Below are 22,562 nucleotides of genomic sequence, written 5' to 3'. Positions count from 1 at the left end.
ACAAGGTGTGGTTGGCCTTCCTGACTGCATCCCCACACTGCTGGCCCATGTTCACCTTGGCATCAGTGATGACTCCAAGATCCTTTTCTGCCTCTGCACTGATGAGAGGGGAGTTCCCCAGCCTGTAGGTATGGTGCTGGTTCTTCCTCCCCAGGTGCAGCACCTTGCACTTGTCAGTGTTGAATCACATCCTATTCTCATCCGCCCACCCTTGTAACCTGTCTAGGTCCTATTGCAGCCTATTCCTTCCTTCTGGTGTGCCCACATCCCCCCACATCTTAGTGTCATCAGCAAATTTGAACAGGGTGCTTTTCACCCCCTCGACCAAGTCACTGATGAAGATGTTGAACAATGCGGGCCCGAGGACAAGCCCTGGGGGACCGCACTGCCCACATCCCTCCAGGTCGAAAACAGCCCATCCACCACCACTCTCTGGGTGCGGCCCTCCAGCCACTTGCCGACCCATTTGACTGTGTGGGTGTCGACACCACAGTCCCCCAGTTTCTTAATGAGAACAGGGTGAGAGACAGTGTCGAAGGCCTTACTAAAGTCCAGAAAAACTACGTCCACTGCTACCCCTGTGTCTAAGGATTTGGTGACCTGGTCATAGAAGTCCACCAGGTTAGTTTGACAGGATCTGCCTCTAACAAACCCGTGCTGGTTACCCCTAAGCATAATCTCCCCTGCTGGCCCCTCGTGGACATGTGCCAGAATAATTCTCTCAAAAAGTTTGCCCAGGATCGAGGTAAGACTAACTGGCCTATAGTTTTGTGGGTCCTCCTTCCTCCCCTTTTTGAAGATGGGAACCACACTGGCCCTCTTCCAGTCCTCTGGCACTGCACCAGAGCACCACGAGTGATCATAAAGCCGTACCAGGGGTCCTGCAATGACCGCAGCTAATTCCCTCAGTATTCTAGGGTGGAGATCACCTGGACCAGCTGATTTAAATACATCCAGCCCCTCCAGAAGTTCCCTAACTAGTTCCTCACTAACCCTTGGCCTAGGTGCGTCTCCCCTAGGGTCTAAGGGGGGCCTAGCTGGGGGATGGCTGTTCCGGTCCCTGCTCAGGAAAATGGAGGCAAAGAAATCATTAAATACGTTAGCTTTGTCATCTAGTGTGACAACCAAATTTCTTAGCGTGTCCTGTAGGGGCCCCACATTACCCGGTACCTTCTTTTTGCCCCCTATGTATTTAGAAAAGGACTTTTTGTTGTCCTTGATCCGGGAAGCTAGTCCCAATTCCATCTCCGCCTTGGCCTTCCTGACTGCCCCCCTGCATCCCCGAGCAACCGCTGTATAATCCTCCCTGGTGATGGCCCCTCCCTTCCATTGGGTGTACGCCTCTCTTCTGGCTAGGAGACATTCCTGGATGCTTTTGGTGAGCCACGGGGGCTTTTGAACCCTCCTGCTCCCTTTGATCTGTGTTGGGGTTACCTCCCTTTGGGCTTGGAGGATCGTCCCCTTAAGGAGCAACCACTCTTCTTGGACACCTGGCTCCCCTCCCCTCCGGGACCTCAGTGCTTCTCCGACTATTCTACTTAGCTCATTGAAGTCCACCCTCCTGAAATGTAGGGCTGCTACCTTGCTGCAGGCCTTTGCCACCTTGCGCTGGATAGTGAATTCCAGCAAGCGATGATCACTGTCGCCCAAGTGGTCGAGCACCTGCAGCCCCCTCACCAGGTCGTCACCAGTGGCCAACACCAGGTTCAACAAGGTGTCTCCCCTGGTGAGGCTGTATGCCTCCTGGGTTAGATGGAGGTCCTGCATTCTGGTTAGGAACGTAGGTGAGGAACTGCTCTTCCTAGCAGTTGTCTGGAAGGTTCAGGTCACCCATGATGACCACGTCCTTTGACCTAACTACCTCTGTGAGTTGATTTAAGAATTCCTGGTCTAGCTCTTCCCCTTGGTTGGGTGGTAGTAGACCCCCACTGTTAAGTCTCTTTCCCCTCTTGCTCTGGAGGAAGAGGGTCTTCAGGAAGGGTTTAATGAGCAGAGTGAAGTGGCTTTGAAGACTAGTTTCCCAAGGCATTCCAATGAATGTGAAGAAGAGAGTTTTAATTAAAGGAGCCTTCCCCATGCCAAGTGTACCAAGGAGTTGTGAAGGTGAGGATCTAGGCTAAAATAGCAATGCTAACTGAGCTGCAACATAGAACGATCTGCCGATTAACTACACAGTGGCTATTACCTCTGAATGAAAGCATAACAGAACTGCAGTACTGGGATATCCACTAGGGAAGTTTTCTGAAAAATAAATAGGAGAAGCATTTTATTGTCTTCTACAGAATTAAGTCTAAACTGTTAGAGGACTTAAATGTTTAATGGAAAAATTGTTTTCTCCTGGTAGCAACCAATTCTTCAGTTTGAGTCGGATGGGTTGTGTCTTGCCTGTGCAGATATAAGCAGCAGGTCAGAGCTTTTACCTAGGAACACTGAAATAATGCAACACCCATCACTTTAAAATCTCTATCCACCAAATAAAATTCCTTTAAAGATACATAAACATACATGTAGCTCTCTTCAGGGTAGTAAGACTGACTTCCTTGAAGCCAGCTACATTAAAGCAGAAAACCAACAAGGAAATATTGGTGACAACTTCAATAACTAAGAGTCATTCAGGTTATTTCTATGCTGACCAGCCACTAGGGGTGCCTGTAGACATGTAGGGATACTGCTCTGACACACTGTAATTACAGTGTGTTGGAACAGACTCGAATCAAGTCTGTGGGAGCGTGCTAATTACTGCACTCAAGCAGCCTCCGCATCTCATGTATCAGTGTTCCCGCACTTCAAAGTGGTGGCGGGGCGCTATAAAGCTCATCAAACAAGCTTTAGTTAAAGTGCCTCCGCTGCCATTTTGAAGTGTAGGGATGCTGATACATGAGATGCTGTGAGTATTTTAATTTTAATTAAAGTGTTCCTTCCACCCCTGAAGCACATGTAAAGACAACCAGTGAGTCTAGGAAATGAAATTCTGCCAAGAGCTCTGGAAGTTAAACTTCCTGGATGACCAGATGGCACATGACTGAACATCCAATTTTAAACAGCCTTACTTCATAGAAAGGGAGACCTAAAAGACATTTTAATGTAAGCAAAAGTACTACTTAATAGGTTTTAAAACACCCATTACAATGGAATTTTAGTCAAGTAATCTTTTTGCTGTATTTCCAAAATGTCTGTATGTCAAGAGTTAAGTAAACATATAAATTTAGCCTAACAAAGAAACATAACTGTATCTTAAATGTGGACATGTATAGCTTTGTTTAAATGGTGCTTGTTTTATTTTGAAGGGAAACCTTAGAACAACATAACAGTGGTGTTCAATTTGTAAGTTATGTTTCAAATGATTACTCTAGTGATGCGTCAGGGGCTTGGCAGAATATTGAAATATAGTTTAGAAGCTTACTTTTTATTAAAAAAGGATTTATAAAACCTAACATGAATAAGAATGTTGGTGTTTGTTAATATTCCAGTGGAAACTTTTACATTTTGTTTAAACTTAAAAAATTCTGCACCCACATTTGGAGACTTGGTAGAGCAGCGCTGTAGTGAGAACTACAGAGGGAAAGTGACTGGCTACTAACCAAAATTCCTTATTTTTATTCCTTTGAAAAGGACTAAAAAGATACTGTTTGAAGGGAAATGAAATTGCAGTTATCTAAGCAAGGTGAAATGCACAAAGCAAACAAAATAAGATGACAGCCGCATAAGTTAGAACTATTTCATTTTTAGAGATAGAGCTATTCATAACATGCAAAAAAAGCATATGGACTCAGGTCCTCAGACATGCTCTTCAACAGATCAGAAAGGAATCATATGCGTCTCCCCTCACCTCCACTAGGAAGGTTCCAAGCTAGCACTGGGACTTGCTCCTATTTGTGCTGGGTGTAACATCCCCTGACAGACTATTACAAGAACTAGGGAGTCAGACATACATAACAGCTCCCTGACCATGACCTTACTGCTGACAACTGGGGGACATAAATGCACTGTAGTTATGCTACCCTTATAAAACCTTATGATTTCTGCATGCTTTATTCTGTTTTATCGGCTTTACCCAAGTGTGGAGTGGGGAGGGAGGAGAGAACATCCATGTTAAAAATATGCCTTAGAAAAACTCTTTCATGACTTACCTCTTCGCCTTTGATTTGGGATGGTTTCTTGACCACTTCTTTTCCCAGCTGTAATATACTGTCAAACTTCAGGGTATTAAGTGCACATACTAAGTCCACAAGAATAAGCTGTGACACACTAGCTAGTGGCAGAATCTGTGACCAAAAAATTAAAAAGAAAAGAAAATAGGAAATCATTATTCCATACCATCAAGTACAAATGCAAACAAAAGAGTTAGTAAACATGTAACAAGTTGACAGAGGAACCACAGGGGTATCAGAATGTGGGTCTCATTTACTCACTCTCACCTTTGCTGGCATGCTGACACTGCTGCTGAAGCAGCATATTCAAATCAAAGTTGCAGCTGAACATGAATGTAAATAGAAAGAACTCTTCATTATCAGAGGGAAATGCATCTAATCTCTCCTCTCTAGAAAGGTATCTGACCCTAGGCTTTTGAAAGCAATGGTGGAAAACTGAAATCTCTAAGGCTCCAAAAATTAAAAAATGGCTTTGTACTAAGATATTGCACTTGGCTTGGAATATAATACTTGGCTGTACTTATGTTTGTATATGCAGTTTGTCACCAGGGTCTCAGAGACTTAATTTTATTTGAGGTTGTTTCTTAAACAGTGAAAACAGGCGGTTTCAAATCAAAAACATTTCATGGACATATATCTGTTTACACAATTCTGTTAGGAAGAGTTTTGAGGTTTTAGGCTCTTTGGTCATTTTGGCTTTTTTATTAAAAAAAACAAAAACAAACCCCTAATGTCTGAGAAATAAGAGCAAGCCCTAACATTGTATATATTTAAAAAGTGAATAAATCTCAACGTTCCCAGAAACAAGTAACCCACAAAGATTGTGTCAGTTATGGGAAAATAATAAGGAAAGCAAAATGAAACAAACCCCAGAACAGCAGCACACTGCCATGTACCAAATTAAGTTTTCCTTATTTTGCCCATAAAAATGTTTTCACAGAAAACAGAGAAATAGTGCTGGAAGAGATCTTCATAGGTCATCTAGTCCAACCCCCTGCTTGAAGCAGGATCATCCCTATTCAAACTATCCTATCCAGTCCATCATCTAACCTCTTACTAAAACTTGGGATCTCTTCTCTAAGAGGTTGTTAATATATGCTTCAGAGATCCCAGGTAGAGGGCCATACTGTGTGAGCTCGATGCCGAATTATATAGGACTGAATTAAGCACAGGCTCAGACCTGTTCAATTTAAAACTTTTATTGTTTCACAAAGTCATAAACTAAAGGAGGTCTGTTGGTTCACGAGGTTCCCAAATCAAGCCCTTGCTCTCTAACCCGGAGGCTAGGTGTGGCTGCCTGATTCAGTAGTCTCAGAACTGGTCAACAGCTCATTTAAAAGGAGTCCCTTATCTTTTTTTAGGCAAAAGATACAAAACTGTCCCCATGGTGGAAGTGAGGCATCTAACATAACTTTACTGTTAGTTATATATGATAACACTTATACATATGCATTTCTAATTCTTACTTCTATTGGTTATTTAGTTAACTTATCTATATTATAATATCAGGTGATACGCTTTGTATTATAATCATTACGCTTCTTATGTTAATTCTTAATGACCTTTATATTTCTTATGCTAATTTTCTATAACCTAAATACATTATTCATCTATATGTTTTGCTGGTTTTTGCAGGGTTAAAATGTCAAAACTGACATAATATGCGGTTGTTTTTTCGTCATTGCGGTTTAGCCATGCAGTTTCCTATTCTTAACAATGTAAGCGGCATGTCTGCTATGTTTATCATTGTTCAAAGGTCAGAAGTTCAGCATTTTCATCTAAGGGTCAGAAAGTGATTACCAGAATGTCAATTGCTGACTTCTCAACCTCCTTGAAGCATTCTGGGAGTTTTAGTGCATTGTTCTAATGCTAGGCCTTGCTTAGCATAAGCACTCTCTCACACATACCCTCCACGACACAGCAAGGCAAAAGCCCCAGATCCCATACTAATTTGACCATGGAGTAAAATTCTTTATTGAACCCAAATATAGCGATTGGTCTGACCCTGAGTGGAGGAACAAGACCCTCCAACCAGGAATCTCTGGCTTTAAGTCTAAGCAGGAGCACTGGCACACCCCAGTCAACACCCTCACCTTTGGTTGCAAGTAACAAACAATGCCTCTAAGAAAGGCTTAAACAAAAGCATACTTGCCACATGTAGCAAAATGTATACAAAATCTTGGATGGGTTTTATAGGTTGGCTAAGGAAGCAGAGACCAGGACTTTTCTTTTTTTTAATGCAAAAGTCTGAAGATGTCACAGGTTGTGTTCCAGGAGTCATATCCAAACAAAATGTATGCCTTTACTATGTTGTTTTTAATTAAAATATTTTCCTTTTTGAAAATATATTTCTTTTATAGTGCATAATTCACCACAATTCCTTCATTTCCCCTTTATTAACAGTCTGTAGGCTAAGTTGTAATTATTTATACCAAATTAAAATATTCTTGTCTAACAGCTTTCCTTTGCCACTCCCACAAAAAATAAGTCAGAATTTGAATTTCAGCACTAGCTCTGTGAACAAAACATGTCTTGACATTAAAAAAGCATCAACTAATCACATAAAGTAAAAGCTGCAGCTCTAACTTTACCTTTACTTTACTTTGACTCTTGTGAGTTTTTTTACTACTCCATACTGCTGCTACTGCTGCCATCAACTGGACTCCTAGTTGTGCTGTCAATGGATTCAAAAATTCTAGTACTTTATTCTTTATTGCCTATAAAAAGAAATAAAAAAATCTGTCATGGCACCCTCAAAATGTTTAAGGCTAATTTTCAGTGTATATTTGTAGAATACTTTCCTTGTAAAACATTGTTCAGAAGAAGTTACATAATCATAAACAAATATTACTGTATTTTTTGGTTGTGTGTTAGGAAAAGATCATAAGCAAATTAACCTATTTCATTAAAGAATTATGTCTAATATCTTGGAAAGCATCTCATTTCTGCTTTCCAAGATGCTAGATTTATTTTCTGCCATGTCATATTCTTTCCCCTCTCCCCAGATATTTTAAAGTCGGTACTTTTCTCACTCTGGTTATCAATCAGCATCTGTAAAAGGGGTCAAGAGTCTAGTATTTTATTCATAAGTATTATATAAAATGATTACATAACAGTTGAGCAAAGGATGGCAAGTCAGCAGAGTACAATGTGGCGAGATGCTTGATAAGGAGGTGACCCTATGGAAAATTAATAGGAAAAATAGTTTAAAAATGGAAGAAAGGATTTGAAGCATATAAGGAGAGTAGCAAAGGGTTAGCAGACAAATGTAAAAGAGATTGCACGTATGCCAAGTCATCATTTTCTCGAAAAGCATATGCAACTGAAACACCCCTTTATATTTTCCTCATTCATGTCAATCAATTATTTTCTGCCTCCTACATACACCAAAGGATACAATCTAAACAGCTGGAGGAAAGCCAGTTGTTTTATTCAGATGTTATGTTTTTCCCATCCAGTTTGCCTATTGAAAAATTGATTCAACATTGTTTTTATAAGTTTTATTGATAAAAAAGGGGGAAAAAACCCCAAGGCAACTTTCCAGCTTCCCAAAACCACAAAGCCAAATTATTATACACCTGAACGTTAAAAACCATAACTAAGATTACTTAAAACCTATTTAAATCAATGAACTAACTAATTATTTGTTACTGATTCAAATAAACTGCTGTAAAAACCCCAATCTTTATATCAATAACTGGGAAAATATCTGTATTGGAAATATTTTCAGAAACTGTTATCCTACTCAGTTGTAAGTTGCTGCCTCCCTGAAGGCACAAGTAAAAACAAAGGAAGCTGACTGTAAATTTACTTCTGTGGAATCTAAAAATCTGACCAAATCAATGCAGGCTGGCTGGGATGATTTTACCGTTCCCAAAGCTGAAATGGAGCTTAAACAGCTAAAAAGGCCGTTAAGGTGGCCTGGAAGAAGCAGGCAGGCTGGGCAGAAACACACAGAGATAGTACAGTAGCACTACTTAAGGTTGTAAGCTCAGAGATGGGGAACAGGACCTATCTGAGCCATGAACAAAGAAGGCACATTTAGGCAAGGGATTATGCCTGCCAGTCTCTGTTATATCAAATTCACTTCTAAGCACTGTATAGCTTTTGATAAAATAAATCTTGCTTTGTTTTGAAAGGGAATCCTTCCTGGGAATAAGTCATAGCTACAACCTGAGCGGTTGGTTCAAATTGTAGAACTTCACCCCATGAAAGGCAATGGCCTAGCTGAATCTTTGAAACTCTTTTCATTTTAATAGTATTGTGAGAATGACATGAGAACCCCACACAAATATGGAAGGTAGGGGAGAGGGAGAGCATGAGAGAGTATATGTGCCTGGACAGAATTCCTACTTTGGTTGCTTTGAAGTAAACTGAAGAGCCTTTAGTCGCTCCAAAAAAGTCAGATGGTCTTCTTTGAGAGTCTTCCTTTTTTAAAACACTCCAAAGGAGAGACAGAGTGTTAACAATGCGAGGCAGTTCTTCCAAAATGGCATTCCTGGCATTTCTCAGGTTTGTAGGTTCAGCTACAGATGATGACTAGGAGAACAGAAATATCTCCATTAAGTATTTCAGCTCTCATACCTGACAGTATGCAAGTTTATTAACCTTACCATTATACCACAATATTTTAACACAGACATTTTCTTTCCACAAAAATATTTTGTAAAAACTTTGGAAAATATTATCAGCTATTCAGTTCTGTTTATGGTCTATGCTACTCATTATGGAAACTAGAGTCACAGCCCTTTGTGATACACAAAACAAGGTACAGAGATTAATTTGTATATGTGTATGTGTGTGTATATATATGTGTCATTTACAATACACGCTGTTGACATACTCCTGCTTAGTTAACTATTCTACAGAAACTTGCCAGTTTATCTAAAGACATAGGTTAAATGTTGAAAAGCAGCATAGGATGTACATGCATTTGAGTGTTAAAGAACATACCAATAAATCTACTCTATTTCCGCTACATAGGATAAAAATTATGAACCACCCCCTGCAGTTCATTTTTTAAAATGGAAAACTTGTATTCACTCACTCGCACATAATAACATACCTAAAAGAAAAAAACAAACACTAAGATAATGCTAGGGAGGCTTTCTTGGGAAAAGCAGATATAGTAAAAAGGTATATGGACTGCTTTGACAATACAACTTACTCCTATTTCCATGTATAAACAAATACGCTGCTTTAGAGCAATTACAAAAAAATACTGCAAACTAGGTGATGTCTCTCCAACAAAGACATAACTGTACCTTAGATGTGGATATTAAAGCTTTGTTTAAATGGTGCTTGTTTTATTTTGAAGGGAAATGGCTAGAGTCCAATAATTCCCATGCACACACAGACAGCTGTCAACTACATATGATGCTGGGGTGAAAAAAAAATTCCATTATGACTTCTGTGAGTATGTCCTTCTTTACCTACACTCAAGGGAACTGAGAACATGAACCTTCCATTTCTGGGCTCACCCCATGAGATAACCTTTACTATTTATAGTCACAATTTGGCAATGCATTTCAGGCAAGGGTGTCAAAGACTGGGCGTGAAAGTTGGATCCATCCTGTGAAGTGTTATCACTCAGCCTGTAGTGCTGCCTATGGGTCTCCAACTGGACCTGCATGCCACAAGCAGTACACCCCAAACTGGCCTGCTGGGCCAGGTGAGTTTGGTACCTTTGACTTAAAGATTGTGCTTTTGTGGTTTGCTGAGCTGCAGCCGAATGGACTGTTGGCATTTTGAAACTATTACCTACTGAAGTAATAAGAAAAATCAGTTACCTTTTTGGCCTGGTTAGGATGGTCCAAAAGGCAAAAGTGACCAATGGTTGTTAGGCCTTCCAAAAGCGTTAGAGGATAGTCTGGTGTAATATTCTCCCTTTTAAATGTTATGTTTTGGAGAAAAACACAAATGATTAACAGTACAAGTAACATAGGTAACATTCAAAGAGTGTTTTCAGTTCTTTGTACAGTACTAGCTGCAGATGAATGGAAAAAACACAAAAGAAATAACACAGCAGACGTTTCAAAAATTTTGCTTGGATAAAAATCCTAGTAATTTCAGAGTACTTTTGACAAAATAAGGTTTTTGAGAAAATGAGCTCATAAGGACTGTACTTTGTATAGAAAAATGTTAAATAAGAATAAATTTGTGGATGTATGTCTTACCTCTCAGAATTCCTTGTAGACATCTTCACAGATTCGTTTTCATACTGTTTAACAAGTTCATCCAGGTTTTTACATATTTGTACTATAAATGGTGCCACAGTCCAGCCTAAAGACTTCCCAAAGTACGGCAAAGAACACGTGACTAAGCTAACCCAAGGTGGGTGCATTCCATAGCCATACTCCGGCTGCAAACCTCTAACCACAGCAGAGACAAATAGTCCTTGTGAAGTTATAGGGTGTGGGTATACATATTGTATTGCACCAATAGCCTGCTGAAAGTTCAGCGCCTGCTGCCATTCCTTGGAAAGGTCTGGCTGGTTCTCCTGTTCCTCATGAGACTGTCCAACATGGTGCTCCAGGACAATCAATACTTGCAAAAGCTTCAGCAGCTCAATCTGAAGTGGATGTTCACTCCAAATCTGATCCTGCCCAAAATTGATTAAACTTTCTTCAAAGAGGCTGTCTTCAATAACACTGCTATTTTTGTCAGATATCATAAATTCATACCGTTTTTGACTTGTGTACATAGAAGCAGACAAAGAAAGAAGAACAAACTCTTGCATTTTGCATCTCCCAAGCAAATTGCGTATAAACTCTATATTTTTACTTTCTGCTGACTTTGCCATTGTAGACAGCTGTGTTGTCATTCTGATCAAGACTTCCACACTTTTAACTTGGACATCTCTGTTGCCAAGCACATCTTTGTGGGTTACTTTCAGGTAACAGGGATAGTAAGAACGAAGAAAACTCAAGCAGAGGTAAGTCAGCAACTCTATTAATAAAGAATGGGGACACATGGTTGGAGACTGAGTTTGGAGTTTACCATAAAAGCTCTGTCCCACAAGAGATTCCTGGTGACGAGCCAGAAGATTACAGATGAGATTCAGGTGAGCTGTGGAGCTGGTATCCATGCTAGTACTTGCTACAGCTTCAATGAATTCTTTGGGGTTTGTTTTGAGCACTGCCTCCAATACAGAGAAGGCATATAAAACCCTCTTTGAATCATAAGGCTGCAAATACAAAAGAATATGTTTGAATAAAGCCTCTATCATCTTTCGTTTTTCCTTCTGCTGCTTCAGCAACCTAGAAGTTGTAATATCTTGAAGTTCCAAGTCAGCCTCATCATCACTTGATAGAGATTCTGATGCTTGAGTTTTCTCAGAATCTGCACGCACAAGATTTAACATAGTACTAGGTACAGAGCCATCAGGAACACACATACTAGATGAATTAACATGTTTCAGGTTCTCTTTGTAGTCTATTGCAGTACTGTGGTTTTCCTCATTGCTGAATTCTTGTGGATCCAGAGAAGCAGAAAAAGATGAGGTATTTTCACTATCAACAGGTCCAGTGCTAGTATCTGCTGATTCTGTATGTTCACTATTCTCACGATCACCATCTGTATCTAGAGGGAATTCTGTATAGCAACACAGATCATTTTCAGATAGCTCATTTTTTAGCTGAGTTTTCTCTGGCTCTTTTTCCACTTCAGCCCAGATAGCTTCCCTGTCTACTGTTGTAAACCGGCTCAATGGTAGGTTTTCTTCAGAATTGCTTTCATGCAGTTCAGAGGCTCCAAAGGGCTCTTTGAAAGAGGCTTTTTTCTTGCTGAACCAATAAAGCAAGTCTTCTGATAAAGAAACATTAAAAAAGTTAGCATTTACTAAGGTTCTTATAACTCGTTAACAAATTCAATTTTAATGTTTCAACATTACATTAAAAGAGTGACAGTAAAAGAAAGTATGGAGATTAAGGAAATGACTTGTACAAACTTTCTTAATGTTAAAAATCTTACCCCACGGAAATAATTTTCTTGACTGTTGTTATATTTTACAATGGAATGGTAATAGAACAGGCTGAACATACAATAGCACAGGCTGCACAAAATGTATTCTGTGATGTACAGGAAGTCCCCAGATATATCAACATAGTTTTAATGTTTCTTGTGTCAAATCTTGATAACAGGGAGTTAACAACAAAGCATTATTGCTTTTTTTAAAAGGCTGAACATTCTCTAAGTTTCTTGGCTCATTGGTCATGCCAGCTTCAGCTGTCTGCACAACACCTAAGGAATGAGACTCCTTTTGACTGCTATTATAAGTAACAATAATTAGCAAGTGTAACTGAATGGCAGACAAGGCAGCAAATTAGTTACAAGTGGATATAACCCCCCTAAATTGTATGACTTGTATCTAAATATTACTGGAGTTGTAAGTGTTAAGTGTAAACATGCAGTTAACACTGCTGTAAAAAGGACTAATTTATCTGAAAGGCTGGAGTAAACTGGAGTTAAGTGTGAGGTGATGTTCTATAAATTGTGACATTTGGAACCCAAGTGCAGTTTTACCTGCTGTACTTTTCTGTTTGACATAGTGGATGGAAGTACGCTGGGTCTTTGGATGAAGCAGAAGTAACAGTACTGGTTCAAGAATTCGTGCAACGTCATGAAGTGAGAGGGCACGTACCAGCCAGCCCTGTGCTGCAGCACCTATTGCACCATCTGAACAATTTAAACTGTCCAGTACCACAAATAGAGACCTGCATAGGGAATCAGAAAGGAAAAGTATAACTGGAAACTTTTAGAAACAGCAGACATATATCCCTAATACTCATAACACACTGTTAGGCAGCATCAATGCAAACAGATGTCAATACTTGATGTCACTGCAAAAAACAGGTGTTTGATAGGGCTGCTATCTAGAGTTCGAAGTCAAGCACATGTTTTCAGGAGCAGGACATACATCTCTGTACAGAGGTAGTTAGCCATGTGCCATGTTAGTCTCCAGAAAACAGAAGTTAGGGGAGGGGGTGCACCTTAGAGCAGAGATTCCCAACCAACTGGCGTGCTTTGAGATCTTTTTAAGGGTGCTGCAAGGTGCCACATAATTTCTGTTTTGTGTTCTCAGTTTTTACCGGTTTTCAGCAATAAATTCCCTGATTTTTTTTGAATGAACTAAAAATACCTGTTTTTCAGTTTGTTCAATTTTACCGAGTACAGTAAAATCCCTGTTAACCAGCATAAGTGGAGAATGGCTGGGTGGTGTGACAGTAAGCTAAAAGTGCCAGCTACCTGAGGCACAGGTTTCCAGCTGGATGTGGGAGGTGGCAGTGGCTGCATGCATAGGGAGGCAGTGGCCACGTGGGAGCTGGGGGAGGGTGGCTGGAGCTGCTGTCTGGGGGTACGGGGCTCCCGGCTCTGACCCTGGGCAGGATGGGCCATGGGAATTGCTCCCAGGATGGGTGGTTCCCAGCTGCACCCTGGCGGCTCTGGCTGTGGCCCTGGGCACTAGGAGCTGTGAGCCCTGCCGAGGGGCAGGCAGGAGGTCCTGGCCCTGGTCCCTGTGGTGGGTGCTACACCTAGCCACTCTGCATGGGCCCGTGGGGCTGAAGCCACTGCCTGGGGGTGCAGGACTCCTGGCCCAGACCCCATATGGGGTGGGAGGTGCTGCTGCTGGGTCTCTCCCTGCCTCCGTGTCTGGACACGCGCCACTCCCCCCAGCCCTTGGGCTGCGCTGTGCTGTGGTGCAAGCAGGTGGTGTTGGCTGCTCCCAGGGCACTGAAGCAGGGGTTGGGGTAAGTGGGGACAACTAGAGCCCCGGGGGTTTTGGGGTGCAATACTGCCCAGCAGCTGCACGCAGCTGGCGTTGGCCATTCCCAGGGCTGCTGCCACAGGGGCTGGGGTGAGCAGGAACAAGCTGAGTTGCTCCCTGTGTTTCCCAGGGCTCTGCTTGTTCCCACTCACCCTAGCCCCTACAGCAGCAGTCCCAGCTACTTGCATCATGGAACAGAGCAGTCCAGGGTCTGGGGCGAGTACGAACAAGCGGAGCCTTGTGGGGGTTGGGGCACTGTGTAGTCCAGCAGCTGTAGGCAGCTGGCATTAGCCACTTCTGGGGCCACTGTAGCAGGGGCTAGGGTGAGTGGGGACAAGCTGTGCTGTGCCCCACGCCCCCTGGGGCTTTGCTTGTTACCACTCATTGTAGCCCCTGCTGCAGCGGCCCTGGGAACAGCCGACACCAGCTGTGGAGGTAACTGTAAGTCAGTGGGTGCAGGGTGTGGGGACAAAGCTCTTGCTGCTATATGCACCCCAGGAAGGCTGCAGGCTGGGGCGGTGCTGTGCCAGGTTCTTCCCAGGGGGCACAAGCCCCTGGATCTGCGCGCTGGACAAAAGCAGGCTGCCACCCACCCTAAGCACTGGGAAGAGCCCAGTGCTGCTGCTGGCCCCAGCATGCAGTGGCAGCCTCCTCTCGTCCTGCGCACAGATCCGGGGGCGTGTGTCCCCTGGGAATAGCCCAGCACAGTCCCACAGCCCACAGCCCTCCCGGGGTGCATGCAACAGCAAGAGTTTGTCCCCCCGCCCCCAACCACTGATCATTCCCTCTGCTTTGCTCCCTTCTGCAGCCCTGGAAGCGGTCAATGGGCTGTGCTGTGCTGACCCCCTCCCCCTGCCCCTTCCTGATTCCCAGCCTTACTTCCTCCCTCACCGCCATGGGAATGTATTATTATTTTTCCTGATTTAAACCAATTTTTTTTCTTTTCTTCTTTTTATCCCAATTTCAACCTGTTTTTATGTTTGGAAAATAAACCTTGAAAAAATCCCGGATTTTTTTTTTGAATTAAAAACTGAAACTGTGGAACACTACAAATAATGTTAGCACCATTAAGCAACCTAACATGATTCAAAAGATAAACTCAGATTTCAAATAGGAATCCATAGTGTCAAAAACATTTTGACCTGTTTTGTTCTTCATTCTACTGTTCTGTTATATAATTGTTCTATTATTTAATCACTCATGTTTTGACTATGGAAAAGTAAGATCTGCCATTTTCTGAGGGGTGCCTTAAGTCTAAGGAGGGACATCTCAGGTCTAAAAAGGTTAAGAACAACTGCATTAGAGACCCATTGGTTAAGAGAGGAATGAGCTTTCCTGTAGGCAACAATGTACTTCAAGCTACTTAAATACAGGACTATCTAACAGAGCACATTGTGGCCTACAAAAACTTACGATTCTCTGAACCAGCGAGTCTCTAGGGTATCACCCTGCCCTACCTTCTGCCTTTTCTGTATTGAATCCCTTTATACGTAGTTTAAAAAAAATCAAGTGTTTCCTAAACTTGAAACCTTTCAGCAAATTTTGGGTAAGACTGAAGGCTGTGGTGAATAACAGGTTACTTTTGGCCAATATTAAAAAAAAAGAAATTAAAATTAAGAATGAAAATCTAATTAGAGTCACCAATACACACAGCATTTTGTTTTTTAATTAAGTTAATATTTGAGATTTATCCCTTGGTTCATGCAATTCTCTAGATTTCTGCCTCTCCCCCCGCCCCCCCAAGGCCCCACAAAAAGAGTAATTTAAAAGACCATAATATCCAGTATTTCTACGTAGATAAAACATAATGAATGCAAACAGATGTAGGGCAATACCTATCAAAGGATCGATTGTGGGAAGTGACTCTGCTGCCTTGGATTTCTCTGGTCAAATGCCATATGATAGAGAATCTGAAGAGTGCCTCCAGCCTTGTCCCCTGAGCAAGGGAGAAAAAAAAGGGAAACTAACTTTTTTATTCAAAGATAAATATAGTAATTTTAGTTAATCTGAAAGTTTCTAGAACAGCAACAATGCTCACTGCATGGATGACTGCTAATTTATTGCTTAAGAATTTTGTAACTTGTTTTTTAAAAGTTTTACAGAAGACTGGCATAAAAATACTACTTTTTCATAGTGCATTCAGAATTCCCCACTGTTGGGCAGACTAATGGCCCCAGGCCTCTGATACTGTCTTGCTAAGGCTTCAGCAAAACCATGGCTCAGTCTTCAGCTTCTAGCAGACTTCCCTCCCTTTTCACTGCCTATTCTCTTTCATTTAATGAGACCTCAGCTTCTAGCCAAGTTTCCTCACTTCCTCTCACTTCCTGAAAGGTGGTAAATATCAGATAAAATAATAACAGGCTTGGCTGGACTGCCAAATAGATAATAAGCATAAGTTTCAAATCTCTTGAAAATCATACTTGGAAGATAAGTCTAGTGACACATTTTCCTAGAAGATCTTCCCATCAATCATGGAACTTTACCCATAAATGAACAAATAGTTGATGCACACCCCAAAAAAGGGTAGACCTGCATGGGTATCTGTGTGATAAACTTACCTTTTCTGACAGCTAAAATGTGAGTTGAACTGGGAGAGAACTGTTCTATCCTTAGCAAAGGGAAGTGACATAATTAAGGAGATTCTACTTCTTTTAAAACATAGCTTGCATGCTATATTGTAAGGGAACTAGCTGCTAAATATCGACACAGACAGATTCAGCACTATAGCAGCACATATTGGTTGATGAGCCAAATGCTCTGCTGGAATAAGACACTGGGCATTTAATCTAATGATTTTATGATATCCAGGACCATCACAGTAAATTTGAGAAGCACTGATACAACCCTTGGGACTTTAGCAGAATTTGTAATTATGGGAATAGAGAGATCCTACCCTACTTAGGTGGTGCCCAATGACTAAGCTGGGTCCCAGGGTGATTTACGAATAGACATGAAAGGATACACCAAGGGAAGGAGCAATAAAGATTCTAAATTAGGGGCCTCACAAGATGCACAGGCTGAGAACACCCCAAAGGCGAGTTGTGAGGAACTGGAGGCAGGACAGGAGGCTTCTAAAGCCAGAGGAGAACAACATGGCAGTTATGAAAGGGTTCCAGTAAAATAGAGAACTTACTTTATTGTGATCCAGTAATGCATGGCAGATGATGTCTTCACAAATATTAGCTGATGGAGCCAAACAGTGCAGTCTGTAGAATAGCTCCACACAGGTAATGTGATGCTCTCTTGTCTCTTTGTTTAACTGATTCCAAAGCACTTGAGCTACTCTCTAGAGAAAAAGAAACTCCATTAGTTGAAAAGATCTGCATAAAATATTTAAATGCTTGTAACTGAAACATTATTTCATATTATTTTTCTATCCTACATAAACTCAATTAAGCAAACAGCGAGAAACTAGTTCATAAAGCAGGAAAACACAGTAGCATAACCCTACAAAGGCAGTGAATTCATATCTTCATTGAAGGCTGAAGAAAGCAGAACTCTGCTCCCATTTTCTAAATTTAAAATGCACACACAATTCATGTGTTATGCAGAATACCAAAATTGTGACTAAGACAACAGGAGTGGCACACTTGAAATAATAACTTCTGACAACACTAGAGTATTTTTACCATCCTGGCACACAGAGAATACAGAAAAAAGACTGAAGACATAGTAACACAACATAGCTGCGTTTGCCCTCCTCACTGCAGCAGAGTTTTGGGCCCCCTGTGAATTACTGAACAGAGCATCCCCCTAGTAGTTCAACAATTAAAAATTAAGTTTAGAAGATTCATTCCCACCTTTTTTTAAAGTTATGGCTTACTCATGTTCTTCTTGATTCAGATTTCCTTCAAGCTAATGTCTCTAAGTTTCCCTTTATATTACCCAGTATAAAGTTGAGTTGCCCCAGCACTGAAAAGCAGAGAGAAGCTATAAAATTAATTTACCTTACTGCTATACTTAGTAGTGATTTTTTAAATATAATAAGAAATACAACAGCCTTCTGTAATATACTGTGCAGTTTTTTGGCTTTATTTATTTTTTTTGGTGAGGAGCCTACTGTTTTCTATCCACAGTATTTTGCCTGTAAAAAAAAAAGTGTGTCCAATACCATATCCTAAACAGTGAATTAAGCCTTTCAATGGATATATCCTATGTATGTCTAAATTCCCCTTTGTTGGGCAAGTGTACCATTTCTAGCTTGCATCCAGGTTGCAGCCATATTGGTCTAGAGGCAAAAGGAATCAAAACTCATGGTAGAGGTGATATCTTTTACTAGACCACACAGATTTCTGCAAAAAAAAAAAAAAAAAAATTAAATTGCAAGCTTTTGGGCATAAGCACCCTACTTCAGGCATTGAAGAAAAGATTGTAAAAGTTCTCCTGGGTAGAAATGAAAGTTCATATTTCATATTAGGGGACATAGTATGTTACTGAAATATGAACTTTCATTTCTACCCAGGAGAACTTTTACAATCTTTTCTCCTATGCCTGAAGAAGGGTGCTTGTGCCTGAAAGCTTGCAATTAAAGACTTTTTTTTGCAAAAATCTAGTTGGTCTATTAAAAGATATCACGTCTACCACAGAGTTCTGATTACATTTCTATCTTATCTTCTGACTGTGGGATTCAAGCAATAAAAATGTAAATAAGGAACAGGAGGTAGCTAGAATATCTTATCCTTCATCCTTCCATGTATTTTTGTGATGCAAAGATTTCTTTTGTAATGTAAAGGCTTAAAATGCAAAAGCAATAAAATGTAACAGTCTATCAGAGCTACTAAGCATTGAAGACAACTGGGACAAAAGAAAAGAGAATGGGAGAGGAAAGAAGAACAGTCAATTAACATTTTTATCTCCTCTCTGCGGAGGAGTGGGGGATGGCAGCAGACACCAGCCAACTGAATCCCTTGCTGTCTTATTATCATGGTATAAAGGCAGCTATGTCAGGGCATCAAGTTGTTAGGAAGGTGCGCTGCCTTCAACACTGTGCCCATATATAGACGCTTGAGTCATACAAAAATATTTCTGGAATTGTGTGTTACACTTTCTAACTAAAGCATATCTGTACAGTAAAAAACTGGTACCTGATAGAAGTCTGTTTTCTCCGAGATTAGCTTTAAAACCCCGGGAGCAATGGGAGGAACCGTAACCATCTGCAATCTCCCAAAGAAGGGGTTGTGGCCAGAGATTTTATACCGCTTCATTCTGTCTTCAATTACAAGTGCCAGTGATTGTGAATGGTTGATCACTTCTAGTAGTGTAGAGATGGACACGTTCTGCACATAGCAGTCTTTCACACAGCAGCATATCGTCATTAGGGATTTAAGCCATAGTGGGAAGCTGGCATCGCCACCTCCTCAGAAGAGAGAGAGAGAGAGAGAGAGAGAGAGAGAGAGGAAAAAGGCTCTTATTTAAATATTTGATTATATCGGGGTGCTCAACCCCTGGCCCATGGGCCAGCCCCAGCCCCTGATGCTGAGTCATCCAGCCCATGGGCCTCCCCATGGGTATGATCCTGGTGTGTGGGGCTGGGCTGAGGTGGTTTGGGGCCCCAAAGCCCCAATCCTGGCGAGTGGGGCTGATCCGGCCTGCAAACCAACCTGGCCCGTGCAGCCAAAGCATCAAGCACCACTCGATTATGTGATCAAACATGTACAAGCATCACAGGGTCAGAAGGGACAGAGGCAGCATGCAATACAGTTCCTTTCATAAAACTAAGTATGCTCCATCTTAAAAGCAGTTAACATTTTTATTTTGCCCTCTACTACTCTCATTGCAAGACCATTCCAAAAAGCCACTTTTGCTAATGGACAAGAACCTTCCTTTGATTTCCAGCTTAACTGTATTAATGGTTGATCTAAATCCATTTGTTTTTGTATCAATATTGTCCTTTAGCCTAATGGTTATTTTCCCTCCCAGATGTTTACCACCCCGATGTATTTATATAAATCAAATCCTAAGTCTTCTCCGCCTTCTTTGTACTAGGCTTAAAAAAAATGTCAAGTCTCTTCTCTCAAGACAAGATGGGCTCTCTCCTTTCCACTTCTATGATCCTTCCCCTAAATCAGGGGCAGGCAATTATTTTGGGCAGAAGGCCACTTACTGAGTTTTGGCAAGCCATCGAGGGCTGCATGACAGGCAGTTCAGGACAGATTAATATTAATTTTCTAAATTTTTTAGGGGCCGCGCGGGTCAGATAGATTGGCCTGGTGGGCCGCATCCGCCCCCTGGGCTGCATTTTGCCCACCCCTGCCCTAAATTAATGTAACATCCTTTCTCAGTATCTGTTCTAGTTTCAATCACTCATTCTTGAAAGAAAATGACCAGAAGGGTAAATAACATTCCAGATGTGGTTTCCCTTCGTGCAATGACATTAATACCTTCAAATGGCTACCAGGAACAGAATTCTTGATACATCCTAAAACTGCAATTGATTTTCATGTGGCTATATTGTATTGGTGGCTCACAATCACCCTGACATCAACTAACAGACCCCTGTTCTTCTCTGCCTCAAGCCATTTCCAATGGAAGAGTTCCAGCTCAGAGCATGTTTTGTCATCAGCTCCCAAGTGCATCTCATATTATTTACTTTCATCCCATTTCTATTATTCCAGTCCTAAAGGTCATCCACTACTTTCTGTACAATATCCTGATGTCTTCCTTCATTATCAACAAATTTCATTAGCACAATTTACTGCTTGTTGTGGTTATTAATTAAAGTATGAAACAAGATCCGTCCCAAGACAGATTCTTGAGAAACTCTACCAGTAACCCTCCTTCATAGTTGGTAGGGTTGGAAGGGACCTGAGGAGATCATCAAGTCCAACCCCCTGCCATGGCAGGAAAGAGTACTGGGGTCAAACGATCCCAGCACAGTGTTCATCTAGCCCCCCTTAAAGACCCACAGAGTAGGAGCCAGCACCACTTCTCTTGGAAGTTGGTTCTACATCCTAGCCACCCTGACAGTGAAGTAGTGCCTCCTGTCCTGATGTCTAATCTGAATCTACCCTCTGCCAGCTTGTGACTGTTATTTCTTGTCACTCCTGGCAGTGCTCAGGGAAACAGTGACTCCCCCAATGCCTGCTGATCCCCCCTGACTAGTTTATAACAGGCCCCTAGATCCCCCCTCAGCCTTCTCTTCTGGAGACTGAACAGGTTCAGGTCCCATAGCCTCTCCTTGTAGGGCCTGCCCTGTTGGCCCCTGATCATATGAGTGGCCCTCCTCTGGACCCTCTCCATGTCGTCTACATCCCTCCTGAAGTGCAGCGCCCAGAACTGGATGCAGTACTCCAGCTGCAGCCTGACCAGTGTCATACAGAGGGGGAGGATCACCTCCTTGGACCTGCTTGAGATAATTCCCTCTTCAAAACCGCTTGCTGGATTTCCCCATTAAGTTAGTTTCTTAAATAACTTACAATTGCCAAACTTTTCAGCTTTAAATTTTATCTAATAAATTTTGCCATGTAGCAAATGTTTTACTGAAATCCAGACAAATGAGTTCAACCGCTTTGACCAGGAAATCAGTTATTTTATCAGGTAAATCAGTCACAATCTACTTTTGTAAAAACCAAGTTGCATTCTTTGCAGTCTCTGTTCATTCTTAATATATCTCTTAACATTACTATTTCTCTCTTAGGCCTGCAGCCCCACTCTACAAGTTTTTTCCTCTTGTTTAAGATTCAGATTCCTGATAATTTGTAGCACCTTTGACTTGAAGAAGCTAGGCATTTCCTCAGTGTTCAAATCTATGTAAAAATCAAGCTGACTTTACTAATTAGCTCCCTAAATTTAACAGTTTGTTTTTTTCTAAATCAATACCTTCATTACAGATCCACTTTTTTTTTCAATTAATTATAGTTTCATAGTTTCTAATTTATTTAAATCTGAATCAGTTCATAATTGTTTAACCCAATTTTTAAAAAATGACTAGCCCTTCTATAACATTATCTTACTTATATACTATTGATGGTATGCATTTTCTCCCCTATGTCATAAAATTAATTCTTACAACTAGGGAAAGAAGTTACATATAAACCAGTTTACGTGATCAGAAACTCATAAGGGCAGGAGGGAGCCATGGCCCCCAAGCACCAGCCTGGGGGGGTGTTGGCCGAACCTTTCAGAGTTCTTATCATGCAACATGACCAGGGCTAACCCATTCTATCTGCAAAGCCTATGGCCGCAGGAGGCCCCGCAGAGCTGGTGGTGGTAGCTGCGTTTGTTGTGTAACCCACCTGCCCACCCTGTGAGATGGAAATTCTGGCCACCATCCCTCCCGCTGCATCCAATGTGCCGGGACTTACATGTCTTTCCTGGCCAAAACAGGTAACCAGACAGGGCCAGGGTGGGAGACCAAGTATTGCTACAAGAAGGATGTGGGGGGGGGGCCGCAAATGCAAGCATTGGTTCCTGGGCACCGGAGCCCCACAGTACATCACTGTGTCTCAGACCCCTTCCCAGCTCAAGTTAAATCAGAGTCCCCCAGCACCCCAGCATTTTGCAGCTCTGGGCTGGGCTGGACTGTGCTGTTTGCTCCAGAGAGCATGGCTGGCCTCACCCCTCTGCTCCCTAGCTGGAGCAGTGAGGGCTGGCTCACTGCCTCCCTCCCTGGTAAACCTCTGCTGGGGTCTGGGGCCATAAAAGGT

General features: G+C 41.7%; 1 protein-coding gene across 4 annotated transcripts in view; it reads right to left on the bottom strand.

Moving 5' to 3' along the window:
- Positions 1-22,562, bottom strand: part of DOP1B (DOP1 leucine zipper like protein B) — a 91,377-nt gene that overhangs the window by 22,976 nt on the left and 45,839 nt on the right. For 2 of the 4 annotated variants that reach the window (XM_090060439.1, XM_090060456.1), the window contains exons 15-24: positions 19,002-19,273; positions 17,051-17,203; positions 15,753-15,853; positions 12,675-12,865; positions 10,328-11,957; positions 9,941-10,037; positions 8,505-8,690; positions 6,743-6,868; positions 4,131-4,265; positions 2,186-2,241 (exon numbers count right to left, since the gene is read on the bottom strand). In XM_090060439.1, the coding sequence (XP_089916565.1) occupies positions 2,186-2,241; positions 4,131-4,265; positions 6,743-6,868; positions 8,505-8,690; positions 9,941-10,037; positions 10,328-11,957; positions 12,675-12,865; positions 15,753-15,853; positions 17,051-17,203; positions 19,002-19,273 (2,947 nt within the window). The remainder of the gene's footprint in view (positions 1-2,185; positions 2,242-4,130; positions 4,266-6,742; positions 6,869-8,504; positions 8,691-9,940; positions 10,038-10,327; positions 11,958-12,674; positions 12,866-15,752; positions 15,854-17,050; positions 17,204-19,001; positions 19,274-22,562) is intronic. The other 2 variants (XM_090060447.1, XM_090060465.1) reach the window with 1 other exon arrangement.

Source organism: Crocodylus siamensis, chromosome 1 (assembly GCF_052110815.1).
Source record: "Crocodylus siamensis isolate JL-2025a chromosome 1, ASM5211081v1, whole genome shotgun sequence".
Lineage (NCBI taxonomy): Eukaryota > Metazoa > Chordata > Crocodylia > Crocodylidae > Crocodylus > Crocodylus siamensis.
The sequence above is the reverse complement of the archived record's forward strand: the minus strand, read 5'-3'. Positions and strand labels throughout refer to the sequence as shown.